Genomic DNA, 16,563 nt, shown 5'->3' with positions numbered 1-16,563 from the left:
ATGCGCGCCCAAGTCGTCAAGTCCCTCTCCGTCATCGTGTCGCCGTTCCACGTCGGCATCCGGGGCTCCAAGACCGGAGCGGGGCCGCTGTTCCTGCAGCAGCACGGGCTCATCCCGGCGCTCGAGGAGCTCGGGCTGCCGGTGCGCCGGGTCGAAGTAGAGCCCGTGGACGAGACGGAAGACGAGGTGGCTCGGTCCTTTGAGGTGCTGCGACGGACGGCGCGGGTCGTCGCCCAGGAGCGCCGCGCCGGCAACTTCCCCGTCGTGCTGTCAGGAGACTGCAGCGGCGCGGTGGGCGTCGCCGCAGGCATCATCGCATCCGGGGCTGACGTTGATGGAGGCGCTGTGGACGGAGCGCGGCTTGGCTGCGTGTGGTTCGACGCGCACGACGACATACACACGCCCGACACGCTCACCAGCGGCTACGGCGACTCGATGCCCATCTCGCTGCTCGCCGGCCGCTGCTACAAGCGCCTCCTGCAGACGGTCCCGGGCCACCAGCCGCTCAGTCTCGACAACCTGGTCCACGTCGGCATGCGGGACGTGACCGACGAGGAGCGGGCGCGCGTCGTCGACGCCGGCTTCGACGTCATCTGGGGCGACGCTGAGACAAAGGTCGACTTCAAGGGGGAGCTGGGCCGGGCATTGCAGCGGATGCAGCTTGGCCCGACCATGGTTCACCTGGACTTGGACAGCTTGGACCTCTCGCTCGGCAAGGCCAACAGGTTCGGCACAGCGGGCGGCCTTCTGGAGGACGACATTACGGGGTGCCTAGACGAGGTGGCGTCCCGGACGGAGCCCGTGTCGTTGACGATTGCGTCGTTTGACCCCTCGTACGACGGGGCGGACAACATTGCAAGGGTCGCGATACGAGCCGCGCAGACGTTTCTCGCGGCACTGTCGAAGGCGTAGGTGGCCCAGGTTCTGCATGTGAGGGACGGAAAACTGCCGGTTGGCGGTGGATGTGGGGACGCTGATGCCGGAGACTTCGTGGTTGCAGCTTACACTCGTGTGTCATTGGTGTCTCTCGGCCGCTGGACCTCACGGGGTGGTGAGGTCCTCGCCGGAAAAAAAACCAGCAATTGGTTCAATAAATTTGCAAAGCACTGCTTCGAGTCTTTACTACTTGCCGTCCGTCCATGTGTCACGGCGCTGTTGAAGCGGCGCGCGGTTGTGGAATCTCACCACCCACGCCCACATACACAGGGTAGCCGCCCCCAAACTCCGACACCCCCGCCATCGCACCAACGCCGACGCGCCAGATCCATGTCACCGCCGAGTGTGACGGAGACAGGCGGTTCAAAATGCGACGGTGCACGCAACCACGTTCCATTCCGGCCAGCAACGCCGGGGCGGAGCCTCCCGCTCTCCTCGCCATCTCATCCTCGCCTGTGACGCCAACGAAGACGACGCTCCACGGCTGTCGACCGACCACGGCAATGACCACGGCGACTGACGCCCGGGGTGACGATCCTTGAGCGTGGCCATCCTCGCGAGCATCCGACGAACACCGCCGCTGTCATGTTCAGCCAGTACTACCTCGGGGTCCCGTCGGCGGCTCCCCATCGCGCGCCCAAGCTGAGCCACAAGAAGTCTCGCTATGGGTGCCAGCGGTGCCGGCAGCGGAGAGTCAAGGTGAGGCCATCGCCCCGTCTGTCCCGTGGATAGGCTGTCCTGCTGCTGACGCCGAGGACGACAACGGCAGTGCAACGAAGCCAAGCCCGTCTGCGACAACTGCGAGCGGCATCGCGCGACCTGCTTCTACGACCGCGTCCCGCCCCAGGAGCGCTGCATGGTGCCCGCCGCGCCCTTCCCCAAAGGCACCGCCGAGGCGCGCGTCGCCGCCGCCATGGCCCGGCCCGAGGACGCCGTCGCCGAGCCCGACGACCCGCCCGAGACGCGCGAGCGCCGCATGATCGAGGTGCGCCTCATGCACAAGTATGTGACGGAGACGGGCGAGACGGTCGCCATCGACGACAAGACGCGCTTCATGTACGCGACCCTCGTGCCCAAGCTGGCCCTCGGCTCCGACGCCCTGCTCTACTGCATGAACTCGCTCGCCGCCCTGCACATCGCCGTCTCCTCCGGCGATGACCGGGAGCCCGCCGCCGTCGACGCCCACCGCAAGTACCTCTCAATGGCCCTGCGCGAGCACAACAAGGCCCTCGCCAACATCTCCGAGGCCAACGCCGACATCGTCTGCCTCACCTCGTCGCTCTTCCGCGTCTGCTCTTTCACGCTGCTGCAGGAGCGACCTCGCGTCCCCTACGAACCCCCCGTCGAGTGGCTCATGATGAACGCCAGCACATCGGCCGTCGTCCGCGCCGCCTACAAGCTCGTCGGCCAGGACACGCAGTCCGTCGCGTACCGCATGCTGCACACGAGTCCCATCATCAACAACCTCGAGGAACGCTTCGGCGAGGCGCGACGGCGCGGACTCGAGCACATTATTGCCCGGGAGCCACTCGACCGCGACGCTGACGAACCCTGGGACGACGAGATCCAGGACGCATACGAGACGACCCTGAGCTACCTCGGAGGTGCCGTCGAGGCCGCGCGCGCCGGCGAGGAGCACGAGGTCTGCCGCCGCCTCATCATATTCCCCATGCTCGTCAAGGGTCGCTTCATCGAGCTGGTACAGGAGGGCCACCCCCGCGCCATCGTCCTGCTGTCATTTTATTTCGCGCTGCTGTCCCGCTACCGACACATTTGGTGGATCGGCGACGCAGGGACTCAAGAAGTGCGAGCCATGGCCGCGGCGCTGACAGGAGACTGGCTGGCCATGATCCGTTGGCCTCTCGAGGTCGTCAAGACGGGCAAGATTCCACCGCTGCCAACAGACAACGGGTGACGCAGGATGTGGAAGCAGAGAGGAAGAACATGGCGGGAATGAGCGCTGAGGGGCTGGGCAATGTGGTGGCTTTTATACGACGCTGCTCGTTCTCGCTCTCGCTGAGTTCCTCGTTCCCGCCCAATCAGGCTAGCACTTAGGCACAACGCTCAGCGTCACAATCACCAGCGCTGAAGTGCGTCCTCAGACTAGCATGCCTGGAGACGCGCAGGTGTATCATTCTGAGTATATCTGAGAGTCATCGCACGCGATGACGCCCCCGAGGCTGTAGAACATGGCTGCTGTTTTGGTTAGCACAATAGAGGCACGTATGGGCAGCAACCGCCGGATCGATATCGTTGGCAAGTGCCTGCAGGCATTTTACGTTTTGTAGTTTCTGTAGCATGCGAAAAATCCATCAGCAAAGTTGCCAATTGAAGCCCCCGCGTCTTCTGCCATGTCGAAGACGCTGTCCATCGAGTCCATGCAATGGGCTTCTTTGCCCGGACATTCGCGATGACGCTGTGCTGGGAGACCATCTCGCACCAATGTGGAGAACCGTGCGCGCTCTTCCTGGGGACCACCGCGGCTCTGCCGGTTAGCGACCTCGTGATCAAGAGAGACGTCACGAGACCACCCCTCGTCCAGGCCTAATGCTGGCTTGCTGACATTGACGAGAAATCGCGCACCAGGTTGAGCAAGATAGGCATACCGGACGCTCAGACTAAAAGTGACTGGAGTGACTTATCGTTCACGGAACCCCTGCGAGATAGTCGTGAGAGGGGACAGCGATTCACTTCCTGCCGTGACTGGGCTTTTATATCCAGCGGCCGCTTCATGCTCTAATCTCACGTGCTCGTCCGGGCATATATATCCATCTCACCTCGCCAAAAGCTGGAAGAGGTCATGCTCAAAGTGCACACGTCGAAATAGGCTGGCAGTCTCGCATCGGCAACAATGACAAGCCACGATCGACCGTCGGCGCCCAAGTTCAATTTGACAGAGTCTGACTTGGCTGAGAAAGCAAAGCAGAGCCGGAAAAGGACCGAAGCAACTCTGGCTGCTATCCTCGGCTCTGTCACAGCTGAGCAGGCCACGTTTAGCAATGTCATTGAGGCCGTTGAGTTCAACAACAGGCTGAGCGAGTACCAACTCCTGGCTTTGCTGCAGAATGCCGCCCCAGACGCAAACATCCGAAAAGCGGCCTCACAAGCCTGCCAGGCCATTGAGCATGACAACCTTGCTATGGTAGAAAATGAGGAGCTCTTCACCCTTGTTGATGCCGCAAAGCGAAGCGTCAACGACGACAGCCTCACAATTGAAGAGAAGAAAATGCTGGACACCATGTATCGCTGGTTCACGGACACCGGAGCCAAGATGGATACAGAAGCGCGAGATCGCTTTTCCGAAATAAGCAAACGAAGCATCAAACTACGCAACGCGTTTATGGACAACATCGCTTCCGACCCTGGGGGCTTGTGGATGACGGAGCAGCAGCTCGCCGGCCTCTCCCGCGGAAAGTACGAGAGCTTGGAGGTCGGCCCGGAAGGAAAGCGTCGTGTTACGCTGAAGAGGCCCGATGTTCAAGCAGCCCTGAGACAATGCCACGACCCGGAAACTCGAAAAGCGGTGCTGATTGCCAGCGAGTCCATTTGCCCGGAAAATGTCGACATTTTCCGGGAGATTGTGCTACTACGAGACGAAGCAGCACGACTCGGCGGCTTCACCTCATTCGCGGCGCAGAGCACTAGCAATAGATTGGCCAAGTCTCCCGCAGTCGTAAACAAGCTACTGCAAGATCTCAAACGAAAGCTCCGACCGCTCGTTGATAGAGAGATGCTCGAGCTCGAGCAGCTTGCGCCACGGGGAACACCCTTGCATGCCTGGGACTTTGACTACTACCATCAGCAGTTACTGCGAGACAAGAATGTCGACCACGACCTCTTGTCAGAGTACTTTCCAGCGGATTACACCATCGTCCAAATGATGGGCGTCTTTCAAGAGCTCTTCGGCCTGAAGATTGAGGAAGTTACGGACAAAGAAGAAGGCGATACGTGGCATCGAGACGTCAAGATGTTTGCAGTATGGGACGAGGAAAGCGATTCGTTCTTGGGCTATCTATACACGGATATTTACCCGCGGCCAGGCAAGTACAATGGCGCGGCAAACTTCAACATACGTCCGGTAACTTGGCTCCAGCCGCGCACGATTTGAGTCCTCAACACTAACTGCTCGGCCGCAGAGCTACATTGATGAGAATGGCAATCGCGGGCCTGTTGCGACGGCATTAGTCTGCAACCTTTCCTCTCCTTCTCAAGACCGGCCGTCACTTTTGCAGCACTCTGAGCTTGTCACTGTCTTTCACGAACTTGGCCACGGTGAGTTACTTCATTGCCTCCGCTCTAGATAGGTGAAGTAATTGACTGACATGCTATCTGTGCCACAGGCATTCATGACCTTCTCGGAAGATCCAAGTACATCACGTTTCATGGCCACCGCGCGGTGAAAGACTTCATCGAGGCTCCGAGCCAGCTCCTCGAGTATTGGTGCTGGACACCCCAGACTCTGAAGCGGCTGAGCTGCCACTACTCTCATCTGTCGAGCCAAAGCGAACGGGCGTGGCGAAAGCACCAAAGCAGCGCAGAGGTCGACCTGCCGCCGCGCGACATACTGGATGGCCTCATTAACAGTCTCATCGCCACGAAGAATGTCAACGCCGGGATTCTCGCATCGCGCCAAGTGGCCTTGGCGCTGTTCGATATGAGAGTTCACGATCCTCCCTCACACGCGGCTCTCGAGGGAATGGACATTCCTGGTGCGTTCGACTCACTGCTTCGAGAGCTGACAGGATTGAGTCGCCTTGAGAAAGGGGCGACACTGGGACACGGACATGTCACCACCGCACATTTCGTATGGGGGGTCGAAGCCAGCTATTATTCGTACCTTCAGTCAGTCTTCCTCGGCCCGATCCTCTCCAGATCTGACATTGATTGTGTAGGACGCGCATATTTGCGGCAGACATCTGGAAGACTTGCTTCCGCGACGACCCCATGAACGCGGCGGCAGCGCGTAGGTATCGAAATGTCATACTGGATAAGGGAGGCAGCGGCGATGAAGCCAAGATGCTGGAAGAGTTGCTGGGGCATGCGCCATCGCTAGGGCCGTATCTCGAGGGGCTTGGCGCGGCAATCTGAGCCGTCCATGGTGCAAAGAGAAGTGCAACCCATTGTCATAGCACGAAACTCGGCTGCGCATCGGACTGTGATGATGCAGATTGGGTGTCAAAAAGCATCTGTAACGCAGAGGCGCCAGGTATCGGCACATGGTATTATTTAGAGCTAGGTAGACTCGACAAAGGGAATAGCAACGCAAGGAGGGATATCTCTTCAAGTCAATTTCCACCGCCCATCCTCCACTCAGTTCCCCATGGGCTCGAGCAAAAGCTCGAGAAACACGTTATGATCCACTTAGTTAGAGCTCGCAAGGAGTATGTTGACGGCTTCCTCCCATCGTCGGGAGATGGCAATCTCAGTCACGGTGCGGCCGAGCTCGTCCTTGACGCTGAGGTCGACGCCGCAACGCTTGCACAGCTTCTTGAGGACAGAAGCGTCGCCGCTCTCAAGGGCTTGCATGATGCCGTTCCAGCCGCGGTACATCTTGTTGGGGTCGGCGCCCTTGTCGAGCAGCATGTCGAGCATCTCGTCGTAGCCAGCGGCGCCTTCCTGGCGGCGACGCAGGGCCTTGACAACGGGCAGGTGCTCGCCCGGGGCGTTTACATCGGCACCGCCCTCCTTGATCAGGAATGACACGATGTCGCGGCGGCCCTCGCGGATGGCCGTTGTCAGCGGCGAAAAGACGCCGCCGTTGCGATCCTCGACCGAGACGCCTGCAGCGAGCAAGAGCTTGACGGACTCCAGCTGGTTGGCCACCACGGCGCGCTCCATGACGCCTTTGAAGGCGCGAGGCTCCGGTAGCACCGCGAGGATGCGGCGTAGCATGTCTGGGTTGCGCACCGCCATGCACACGGGCCAGTCCTGTCCGCGGACGTTGGGATTGGCGCCGCGTCGGAGGAGCTCGTCTACCATCTCGATGCGACCGTCGCGGATGGCGCTCGTCAGCGCGGTGCGACCGTTGGGCGTCTTGTCGTCCGGATCGAGCCCCTGATCGAGCAGCCATCGCAAGGCCTCGCTGTTGTTGGACGACACGGCCGTTTCGAGGATGCCCCTGGGGGAGTTGAGGTTGGCACCCGCGGCCACAAGCGCGGGCAGGAAATGCACGCGGTTGTGGGTGATGCACTTGAACGCCGGGTACTCGCTCGCCGGGACGTTGGGATCGGCGCCGCGGCTCAGTAGCAGCTGGAAGATGTCGCTGCGGTCGTCGCGGATGGCCGTGCAGAGCGGCGTGTAGACTCCGTCCTTCTTGGCATTGGGGTCGACACCGGCCTCGAGGAGGATGCGGATCGACTCAAGGCTGTTGATGCTGGTAGCGAGCTCCATGACACCAGGCGCCTTCTTATAATCGGCCCCATGCGCCAGCAGCAGCTTCAAGCACGCAGGTTGGTACGTGGACGGCCACAGCATGTGCTTGGGGCCTGGCAGGTTGGGATTGGCACCACCCTCGAGCAGCAAGGCCACGATATCCGCTCTCCCCGCGGTGACGGCGTCGAAAAGCACCGTCTTGCCCTCGCGGTTCTTGGCATCTGGATCCGCTCCGCAGGCGAGCAGCATGTCGACCAGTGTCTTGGGCGTCTTCTTGCCCACCGACTCGATGAGGAGCGTGCTGCCATCCGCCGTGGTCTGCCTCGCGTTGCCCCCGTACATGAGCAGCAGGTGTGTAAGGCGCACGTTGTTGGCGACGGCGGCCACAGTCAGCGGTGTCTCCGAGTCCGGGCCCGCCGACAGGTTCGGGTCCGCGCCGTACTTGAGCAAGGCGACGGCTGCCTCGAGGAACGAGCGCTCCACGGCCGCCACGAGCGGGCAGACCTTGTCGCGGTCAGTCTCGTTGGGGTCGCCGCCGTACAGCAGCAGCAACCGCAGGGCCTCGCCGTCCTGCACCACGATGGCTTCGTTGAGCGCGTCAGAGCCGCCTCCCGCGCTTGGCGAGACGCCCCGGTCCAGGAGCTGCGTCAGAAGTCTGTGGTCCTTGGCCCGAACGGCACCGAGGAGGGCCTCGTGGGCGTTGGCTTTGTCCGCATCAATCTTGCTACGGGGCCGCCGTCGAGGCATGGTGAAGGGCTCGCTCTTAACGCGGGAAACCTTGCTGCTCTCGAGGTCTAGGCTTGCCAAATCACCAACGAGGGCTTCGAGCTCGAGGCTTGTCTCGGGGACCTCATCGAATGTGCCCAGGCCAGGTGTCGCCGCACCTGCGCCGAATTTGCGCTGCTGTGGCAGCTGTAGCGGGTTCCCGTCATACGAGCCCGTGGTAGAAGGGTCCGTGTATCGCGTCAGCGGGCTGTCTTGATCCCCAGACGAGGCGCGACCAAAGTTGCCGCTCTCGCCGCTCAGAGACGAGTCGTGGCTCAGGGGGCCAACCCTGTCTACCCTCGAATGCTGGACCTGCTGCTGAGATAGCCCTCCCTGGGGTATGCTGGGCAATCGGAGCTGATCCAAGTCGTTCTGATGAGGAGCTGAACCAGGTGGCCGGGTATATACGGTTTGGCCCTTCTGGAGGTCCTCCGACGCGATGCTGCCTGCGCGCTTGCGCCTGAGATCTGCGGCCTCGAGCGCCGACGACAAGCCGATATAGCCGATTCCGAGCTCGCTTTCAATCTTGTCGGCCGTCAAATTCCACTGGAACATGTAGGCACTCATCTTCAAGTCCTCGCGCGTCTTCACGAGCGACGTAGTGTGACCGTCGAGGCCGCTGTCGCCAAACACTCGCCCGAAGCCACGCTTCATGCGACCCATTGCGCCTTTGCGCTCGTAGTCGAGTTGCTTTTGTACAATCTGGTCGAGTGCGCGGAACTGGTTCAGCGCGGTGCGGAACTTCTTGTCCAGAACGGTGATCATGTCAAGGGGGGCCGACTGCCCCTGGCGCACGGCGTCGGAGAGACCGGCTTCGATGAGGAACAGCACTTGGGACGTATCGAGCAGATCGTTGGCGAGCACGTCAAAGCCGTGAGGGAGGTGCTTGACAAGTGTAGTGTACTCGGCCATCTTTTCCGCGACGCGGTCGGCCGCGGCGGCCGTGTTGCTGCACAGGTGGAGGCATTGCGTGTGCGCCTTGGACGAGTGTGCCATGGTGTTTCCGTGGCGATGGAGCAACGAAGGCGAGGGCGCGAGTTGTCGTAGGACGTGCTGCTGGTTCACTGGCCGAGGCAGCGGCCAAGAATTCGAGGACGAGTTGTCTTGGAACTGTTGATGGTGCGACTGTACTTGGTGGCCCAGCCCCAGCGGTGCATGCGCCGACACAGTGGCAACACTGCTTGTGGAAGCTGACGCTGGCAGACCGAGGGCCTCCCTCAAGTCAAATACCGAAGGCTCCTTTGGAGGAACAGAGGGCGGCGGACCCGTCGAGGAGGTGCGGTCTGACAATATTGATCTTCTGTCGTCGAGGGTAAGATCTTGCAGCCTGTAGGTCATGATGGTGTAAGAGCACCCAGGCAGAGGATAGTAGTACTCGCAAGAAGCGAAGTGCGAAAACCAGGGGTAATTATCCGGATACCTAGGAACCCGAAGTTGCACTGATTGTGCGTGGGCGGATCGACAGTAGAGGAACAGCCCGAGGTCAGACGGAAAACTGGTCGTGGGCACGAGAAGAAGTGAACGCCCACGAATTGCCACGATGGCGCTGAGCAAGCATGGCTGGAAGCGTCCTGGTGCGATATAACGTTTGTCTGGGCCGTCCGTGCCATGGCCTAGCCTGACAATACCCAGTCTTCCGCGTCTCGCCGTTCAGGGTGGCGTCGTTGCAAGTCCAGGGTTCCTTGCCAAGGCTGCGCTTGGAGCCTTTGGAGCATCGTTAACGACGAGCTGAACACCAACGAGAGGCTTTGCGGCCTTGACCCTTCTTGGAATGAGTAAGTCGCGCAATGTCAACGCATGAACACGGGACCGCAGAAGGGGAAAGGTGTCTGCGACGCCAATTTCGCCAGACTCTCCATGCCAATCTCGCCAGGCTCGCCCGATATCAGTGTCCCAACGGTGTCTGAGCTCCTGTGCGAGGCGCGGTGGGATGGCGGCCAACGGGACGGATTCCATGCGCTTGGCTGCGATGGTGGCGTTTGACTCGCTTAGTGGGTTTAAGCTACCAGATGAAGCCGCAGCACCATGGCGGAGCGGTAGCGGTTCGGGCACGGGACTCATGAGCGGAAGGCGCACGGTCGTGTCTGAGTCCCCAGGAGTGGGAAGCGAGCCTGCGAACCAATCCACCCATGGGCGGAGCCATAAGAGATGCCTGCCGTCTTGTCTCCAACGGCGGTCCTTCACGGTTGAACGCCTTTGTTGGCCCTGTTCCAAAGGGACCGTTGGGCGCGCCACGCGTTTGATCGCCACGCGACCTCGAAGCAAGGGCGGGGGGAAATCCTGATATGTGATCGCATTGCCAAGCTGTCTGAGAGGCAGGCGTCTGCGGCTGCCGTCCATGGCATGCCTTTTCTCAGCACTTGCCGCCAGCCACGCACGTGCAGTCGGGACGATATGGATTGCGGGGGGGTCTCGAAGCCAGGTTTGTGGATCTATGTAGCGGCACCATCAAGCCGGGGTTCAGACGACATGTTCCAGGCGGGACCTCCGTGCAGAATCAGATCTGGTGGGGTGTTTCTGCCAGGCTTAAGCACTTGGGAATCGGACGATGCCATCAAATACCATCGCCATCTTGCCTTCAGAACAAAGCTTCGTGTACTCGTAATGCACTCGGTGAAAAAACTGGAGGTCCCCCTGCTCACTCATCGTGTCCAGACCCTCTGTCTTTACGAGGAACGAGTGGCTGAGGCTGCTTGCTAGTCATGACTCCGCATCGCCTGTGTGGCCGACCCCGGCCGGCATGGTTGCCGCCAGCCAAGCCAATTCGGCGCTCGCCCAACGATTGGCAACCCGGCTTGGAAGCTTCGGCTAGTGCGAGAGCTAGCACCAGGCACAGAACCGCCCCTGACCCGGTGCTCGGTCTCGTCAAAGCTTGGGGCCCTGACCAGCCCCTCCCCAACGTGGGGAGGCACGGAGCATCCGAGCATCCGAGGGCAGGGACGCTGATGAAGGGCTCCCGCGGATGAAGGATCGAGTCCGGCGCGCGCACTGACCAGCGCTCGCCTGCTGCTATCGCTCATCCCGTGATCAACGGATGTGCGTGCGGCTGGCTGAGCTCCACAGTTGACGATGGGCTTCCGAACGGCCGGGAGATAACACAACTGAACAGCCTGAATTGGGGCGCCGGCTGCGACCCGAACGCCACCACGCCGCGGGAGTTGATCTCTGGGTTGCAATTCTTGTGCCACCACTCAAGTTTGAGCCCTTGGGGGAAGACCGTTGGCAGAGGACGGTTGAAGCAGACGGAACCAAGTGCATGGAGCTGGCGCGCCCGGACCCAAAGCTTGTTGCTGGAGGATGAGCTGCTGGTGCAACACATCAAGTTAGTGTGTTCCCAGTCGCCCCATCGAAGGAATCCTGGCCCCTTTGCGACCCGGTCGGTCACTCTGTTTGACCTTCGCGGCGCAGCGATGCCCGTCCCAGTTGTTCTCGCTGATACTTCACGCCGGCTCCCCTTTCATACAAAGATTAGATTGTATTCGGAGACAATTCGGAGACCAGGACCAACGTCAATTTTACCACGGCTTGTTTGCAAGATGCCAATGACGACAATACTTACCAGCTGCTCTCCCCGTTCATTCTGCCGAGCAGCCTTTTGGGCGTCGCGTCGGCCCGAGTGCATCACGAACAAGTCCGGCCTTAGCGGTCGATCGGCGCGTGGCATCCATCACGGGCCGGCGCCACGTCGGCTTGCTGAAGACTGCCATGGCGCCTCCTCTGCACTCGCAAGCCCTGACGCCTCCCGCCACACGGACCTCCCACTACTGTCTGGATTACAGTGGATCAATTTCCTGGAACGGGCTACTTTGGCCTGGAAACCGGCAGGGCAGGGGGCCCTGCGCGCCTTGCGAGTGGCCTCTTTTTATATCGTCAGCGCGACAGGCTTGAAGTTGTTGGCATCCCCAAGGCGCCCATGACCGGTGCGAGAACCCTTGGCTTCCTCTCCAGAGCAGACCGTTCGGCGACTTTTGTGCTGCGCGGGCGAAGCAGCGATCGCCGTCTCCACTTGACCAACCTGGACAGCATCTGTCGGGCAGTCTGTCACGTCAGCCGCGCAGGTGACAGGGCAAGATTCTTCAGTTCCCATTGACAGCGACGGTGATCATCACGAGGGCTCGAGCGCCTGCAGCGTCATGAATCGGGCTCCCCACTGCTCGACGAACCTGGGAACCGCCCTGTGCCCTACTTTAACCACACGTCATCATACCCTGGGTCAGCACAAAGCCAAGCCTCCTTCGCGAAAAAGGACGCGTAGTCAGAGGGCCCGAGCTTCGTCGCCTCCTGCCAGCAAATGGGCGCGCGCCTGCATTGATCAGACGTGCAGGGGCAAGACCCGGGCGCGGTCGCCATCGGTCTGCCGCACCTCAATTGGCACCATAGTCTCCTGGCCGCTGCAGCCCTGAAGGCCACGATCTAGCGGCTGTAAGCCAGCGGCCATGTGGCGTCGATTGTGGAAGATGGCTGTCTTCAATTGCTGCCGCAGCCCGCTGGCCGCCCACATGCAACCCCGCGCCGAGGCTTGCGTGTGGATGCTTCCTCGTACTGGATAAATACAATAGTAGGAAAGAGGTACAGAGTGACGTTTCTTATTCCCAGGGGTGATAAACATGAGTAGTGCTGTTCGTAGAACCGACTTTTGCTGGGTGTAGAGCCCACCCACCACGGCAGCAACGGCAGTGACGGCAGTAATGGCAGCAACGACAGCAAGGGCAGCAACGACAGCAACGGGAGGAACAGTAGAAAATTACTAGCAATAGGCAGAGCGCCGCTGTCGTCCCATGCTTGCACACTAAAAATTGCTAGTGCAGCATGGGGTAAGGGCGTGGCCGAGATAAGGGTAGGACGGCTCTACAGCTGGCAAAAGTTGGCTCTACGAATAGCACAACTCATAAACAGTTTATACACATAGTGGACAATGTATAGGTAGAACAGTAAACTCAAGGAAACACGTCGACCGCTGTACCATTCTTATCCGCAGTCCTATGAGCATCACTGCTCCACGTCACGGTCCGCAACTTCCTCCTCGGTTTTCGCCAGCAGATGTCTTCGCCTCAAAAAAGCCCTTTTCTGCCATTTCCAAACCTCACAAGAGCAAAGAAAGAAAAAGAGTAGCGCGAAAACAATGCCCCATTCTTTGTCGATTGCCCCATGCAAAAAAGCATCGTGGTTGAGACCAGGTATGTAGATTGTGGGAAATACGACGATGAAGCCAATGACAACTGACCAGAACAGCGGCTTGTTATTGGTGAGCCTTTGCCTCCAGGCCTTATTGTCCTTCACGACTCCATAGAAGAACGAGCGCCTGTTGTCAATCAGCTCCCATGCAAAGAAGAGGAAGATCCACATCATAATAACGTAGCAGGTCGACCGAGCACGGAAGGCGGCGTCACACTGCTGTGAATACTCGATGTTGCAGTCGTCACCTAGTTGGCCGCCATAAAGGCCATACAAAACGATGACGAAAGAGCCAAGTAGGCACACAGCCATGACAAGCCCATACACGGCGAGATCAGCCAAGAACTCGGGGGGCAGCATGCCGTGTTTGAGCTACACGAGGTCAATATATAAGGTATATTGTCTTGCTGGCGTATGCCTCATGTGGAGTACTCACATTTTGAGGTGGTCTCCTGAGTATATCGGGTGATGCAGCTTCGAATCCAAGGCCGTTTTCCGTGAATGCACCTGCCACGAGCATCATAAACAAAATTTCGACGGGCGAAAGTGGGAAAACCGATAGGTCGTCTCCATCTCTGAATGCTAGACCAACTAACAGCGTGATGACGAGCCCAACATTCGCCGCCAATACGTGGAGCATGAACTTCTGGACATTATCGAAGATCCTTCGTCCTTCTTCCACAGCATTCAGAATACTAGCGAAGTTGTCGTCCATGAGAATAATATCTGACGCAGATTTTGCAACGTCGCTTCCGTTGAGGCCCATGGCGATGCCAATATCTGAACGCTGTAGGCTAGGGCTGTCATTGACACCATCGCCAGTCATCGCAACGTAGCGACCACGTCGGTGTAAAGCATCCACCATGCGCACCTTTGTCTTAGGGGTGCATCGTGCCACTACCAATGGAAGCTCAGCCAGTTTGTCGACATTCTCGTCAGACAGCCTATCAAAGTCCTGAGCCGCCATAACGGTTGTGCGAGCTGCATCTGCGGAAAGGACGTCCAGCCGGTGGGGGAGAATGCCGACTTCTGTGGCGATAGCACTCGCTGTGTCGATGTGGTCGCCTGTAAGCATGTGCACCTGAATGCCAGCTCGGTGGCACTTTACCACGCTAGGCTTCGATTCAGGTCTAGGGGGGTCGTAAATGCCTATCAAGCCGCGAAATATGAGGCCACACTCGACACGATCCCGCGGAAGAGCGGGTTTCTCGGGGTCGTCTTGCGACCACGATGGCACAGGCTTACTTGCCAGGGCCAGCACGCGCAGACCCTGTTGTGCAAGAGCCTTCGCATTCGACATGATGGCCAGCTTCGTTTTGCCGTTCATGTCCTCGGTTCGGTCATCATCCCTGGATATCGTAGAACAGCGCTCCACGACTCGTTCTGTAGCACCCTTGGTAAAAAGCTGCAGCTCGCCAGAGTCTCGATACTTGCAAACAACGGACATGAGTTTGACAGTCGAGTCGAACGGAAATTCTGCAATCTTCTCCCACTCGAGCATGGGAAGAACGGAATTGTTGCGATGCCCGAATCGAAATGCAAAGACCAAGATAGCTATTTCTGTCGGATCACCTTTCGCTTTCCAAGACTCGATAGTATCCTCGTCCGACTGTTCCAGGCTTGCATTGTTTGCCAAGGCTGCGATATTGAGAAAATGACAGAGTCCACCAGACTGTAGTTTCTCTGTCAGGCAAAAGTCTGCTGTATCGTTGTGGTCTGAAGGCTGGCCTGCAGCTAACTTTAGTTGGCCCAAGTCGGGGTTGTAGGGCTGGTCGCCCGAATCAACAAAGTAGGTGCCATGGCCGGGAAGCCATGCAGATTTGGTCACCATTCTACCCTGAGTCAGAGTCCCCGTCTTGTCCGAGCAGATGTCTGTCATTGAAGCATCAGCGCCGTACATGATCAACGTGCTCTGGAACGTACTGGTAACCCCTCCAAGGGCCTCTAGAGATCGCATGTTTCGTACAGCCACATGTCTTTGCATCATTACCCGGGTTCCAACGGCCATGGTGACCGTCAAAACGAGGACTAATGTCGCCGGGAGGGTTCCAACGGCAACAGCAATCGCGTATATAATGACATCGCTGCGACCATCGAACTGGAATCAGGCAGTATCAGCGAGTGATCAACTTGTTCAGTCGTTGGAGCATACCTTGTTTGCGGCGAGCACAATAATGGCACATATAATCGCGAATGCGAAAACATAGAGAAAGAGCTTCGAAAGCTGACGTTGTAGGGGCGTACCGACTGTCAGCCCTAGAAATTTCCCGATGGCTCTCCAGACCTTGAATAAACTCCTCTTCGCATGTGCGAAAAGGTGTGCTTTATTACCATAACCTGGCCTGAGCTCATCCTCGTGGCTTTCAACTTGGTTCATCCTAAGTGCGGCTGCTATGAGGCCAATCTCGGTGAAACAGCCTGTCGCAAATACGACCGCACGTCCGCGGCCTTTCGTCACGACTGTAGAAGAGAACACAACATTCATTCGATCTCCAGGAGAAATGTTCGGGTCGTTCAATATGGCAGAGTGGTTCTTCGGAACCGGCAAGCTTTCACCAGTGAGTAAGGCCTCGTCCGTCTCCAGAACAACGGAGTCAACCAAACGGGCATCCGCTGGAATCTTGTCCCCGGTCTTAAACTCGATGATATCTCCCGGCACGATCGTAGTTGCTTCTCGGGTCTCATACAGGCCACTTCGCCATATATGGGCGGTCGGTGAATGTAAAGATTCCAACGAGGCAACAATTCGGGCAGCTTGTAGGTCTTGAAAGAACCCGATGACGATGTCGATGAGGATAAGTGCCGCTAGGACTCCACCTTCGACCCAGGCCCGAATTGCGAAGCTCGCGGCTAGAGCTAATGCGAGAACCTGATACCTGTCTTAGCATTGATGATTTCCTTTTCGTTGATATTGAAGTCTGTGCGGCTTACAACAGTCATGGCATTGAAAAGCTGGCCGATGAGAATTTTTAGTGGCTGAATGGCCTTTTCTTCGCCGAATTCATTTGGTCCGAACTTGCTCAGACGCTCGGCCGCTTCTTCTTCGGTCAGGCCGCTCTTTTCGTCCGAGCCCAATTCTCGCACAACATCTTGGGCTGCAAGTGCGTGCGCCGCGCGAGACAAAATTTCGTTGCCGCTGGGCGAAACAGCTTTCTCTGGAGTCGCAGATGTGCCGAACATGATGTGTCTTGCTCGCCAAATTGCTACAGATGCAGACGCTCGTGGCTGAAGTAGACGTCCAGCAAATATAGTAAAACTTCTAGCTGCACGCGGCACTGTACACGGCATTCGATCTACATCGTTGGAAGGCCAATG

The 16,563-nt window shown here is 58.6% G+C and overlaps 5 protein-coding genes across 5 annotated transcripts; 3 read left to right on the top strand and 2 right to left on the bottom strand.

The window, feature by feature from the left end:
* PLICBS_003804 (uncharacterized protein) lies at window positions 1–912 on the top strand (the record flags this gene model as incomplete). The annotated part of the gene is made up of 1 exon (XM_018323581.2): window positions 1–912. One exon carries the CDS (start codon window positions 1–3, stop codon window positions 910–912), a length of 912 nt encoding a protein of 303 aa, XP_018178812.2.
* A 609-nt stretch (window positions 913–1,521) lies between these two features.
* PLICBS_003803 (uncharacterized protein) lies at window positions 1,522–2,851 on the top strand (the record flags this gene model as incomplete). Its single annotated transcript, XM_018323580.2, has 2 exons — window positions 1,522–1,635; window positions 1,706–2,851. The coding sequence occupies 2 exons, from the start codon at window positions 1,522–1,524 to the stop codon at window positions 2,849–2,851; spliced, it is 1,260 nt and encodes a 419-aa protein (XP_018178811.2).
* Window positions 2,852–3,787: 936 nt separating this feature from the next.
* PLICBS_003802 (uncharacterized protein) lies at window positions 3,788–6,024 on the top strand (the record flags this gene model as incomplete). Its single annotated transcript, XM_065600298.1, has 4 exons — window positions 3,788–5,014; window positions 5,073–5,208; window positions 5,277–5,645; window positions 5,849–6,024. The coding sequence occupies 4 exons, from the start codon at window positions 3,788–3,790 to the stop codon at window positions 6,022–6,024; spliced, it is 1,908 nt and encodes a 635-aa protein (XP_065456370.1).
* A 273-nt stretch (window positions 6,025–6,297) lies between these two features.
* On the bottom strand, window positions 6,298–9,069 carry PLICBS_003801 (uncharacterized protein; the record flags this gene model as incomplete). Its single annotated transcript, XM_018323578.2, has 1 exon — window positions 6,298–9,069. The coding sequence occupies one exon, from the start codon at window positions 9,067–9,069 to the stop codon at window positions 6,298–6,300; it is 2,772 nt and encodes a 923-aa protein (XP_018178809.2).
* Window positions 9,070–13,062: 3,993 nt separating this feature from the next.
* On the bottom strand, window positions 13,063–16,428 carry PLICBS_003800 (uncharacterized protein; the record flags this gene model as incomplete). The annotated part of the gene is made up of 6 exons (XM_065600297.1): window positions 13,063–13,620; window positions 13,685–15,120; window positions 15,172–15,190; window positions 15,251–15,346; window positions 15,401–16,117; window positions 16,180–16,428. 6 exons carry the CDS (start codon window positions 16,426–16,428, stop codon window positions 13,063–13,065), a joined length of 3,075 nt encoding a protein of 1,024 aa, XP_065456369.1.
* Between the last annotated feature and the right edge of the window lie 135 nt (window positions 16,429–16,563).

This window comes from Purpureocillium lilacinum, assembly GCF_023168085.1.
Source record: "Purpureocillium lilacinum CBS 284.36 DNA, scaffold_2, whole genome shotgun sequence".
NCBI lineage: Eukaryota > Fungi > Ascomycota > Sordariomycetes > Hypocreales > Ophiocordycipitaceae > Purpureocillium > Purpureocillium lilacinum.
The sequence above is the reverse complement of the archived record's forward strand: the minus strand, read 5'-3'. Positions and strand labels throughout refer to the sequence as shown.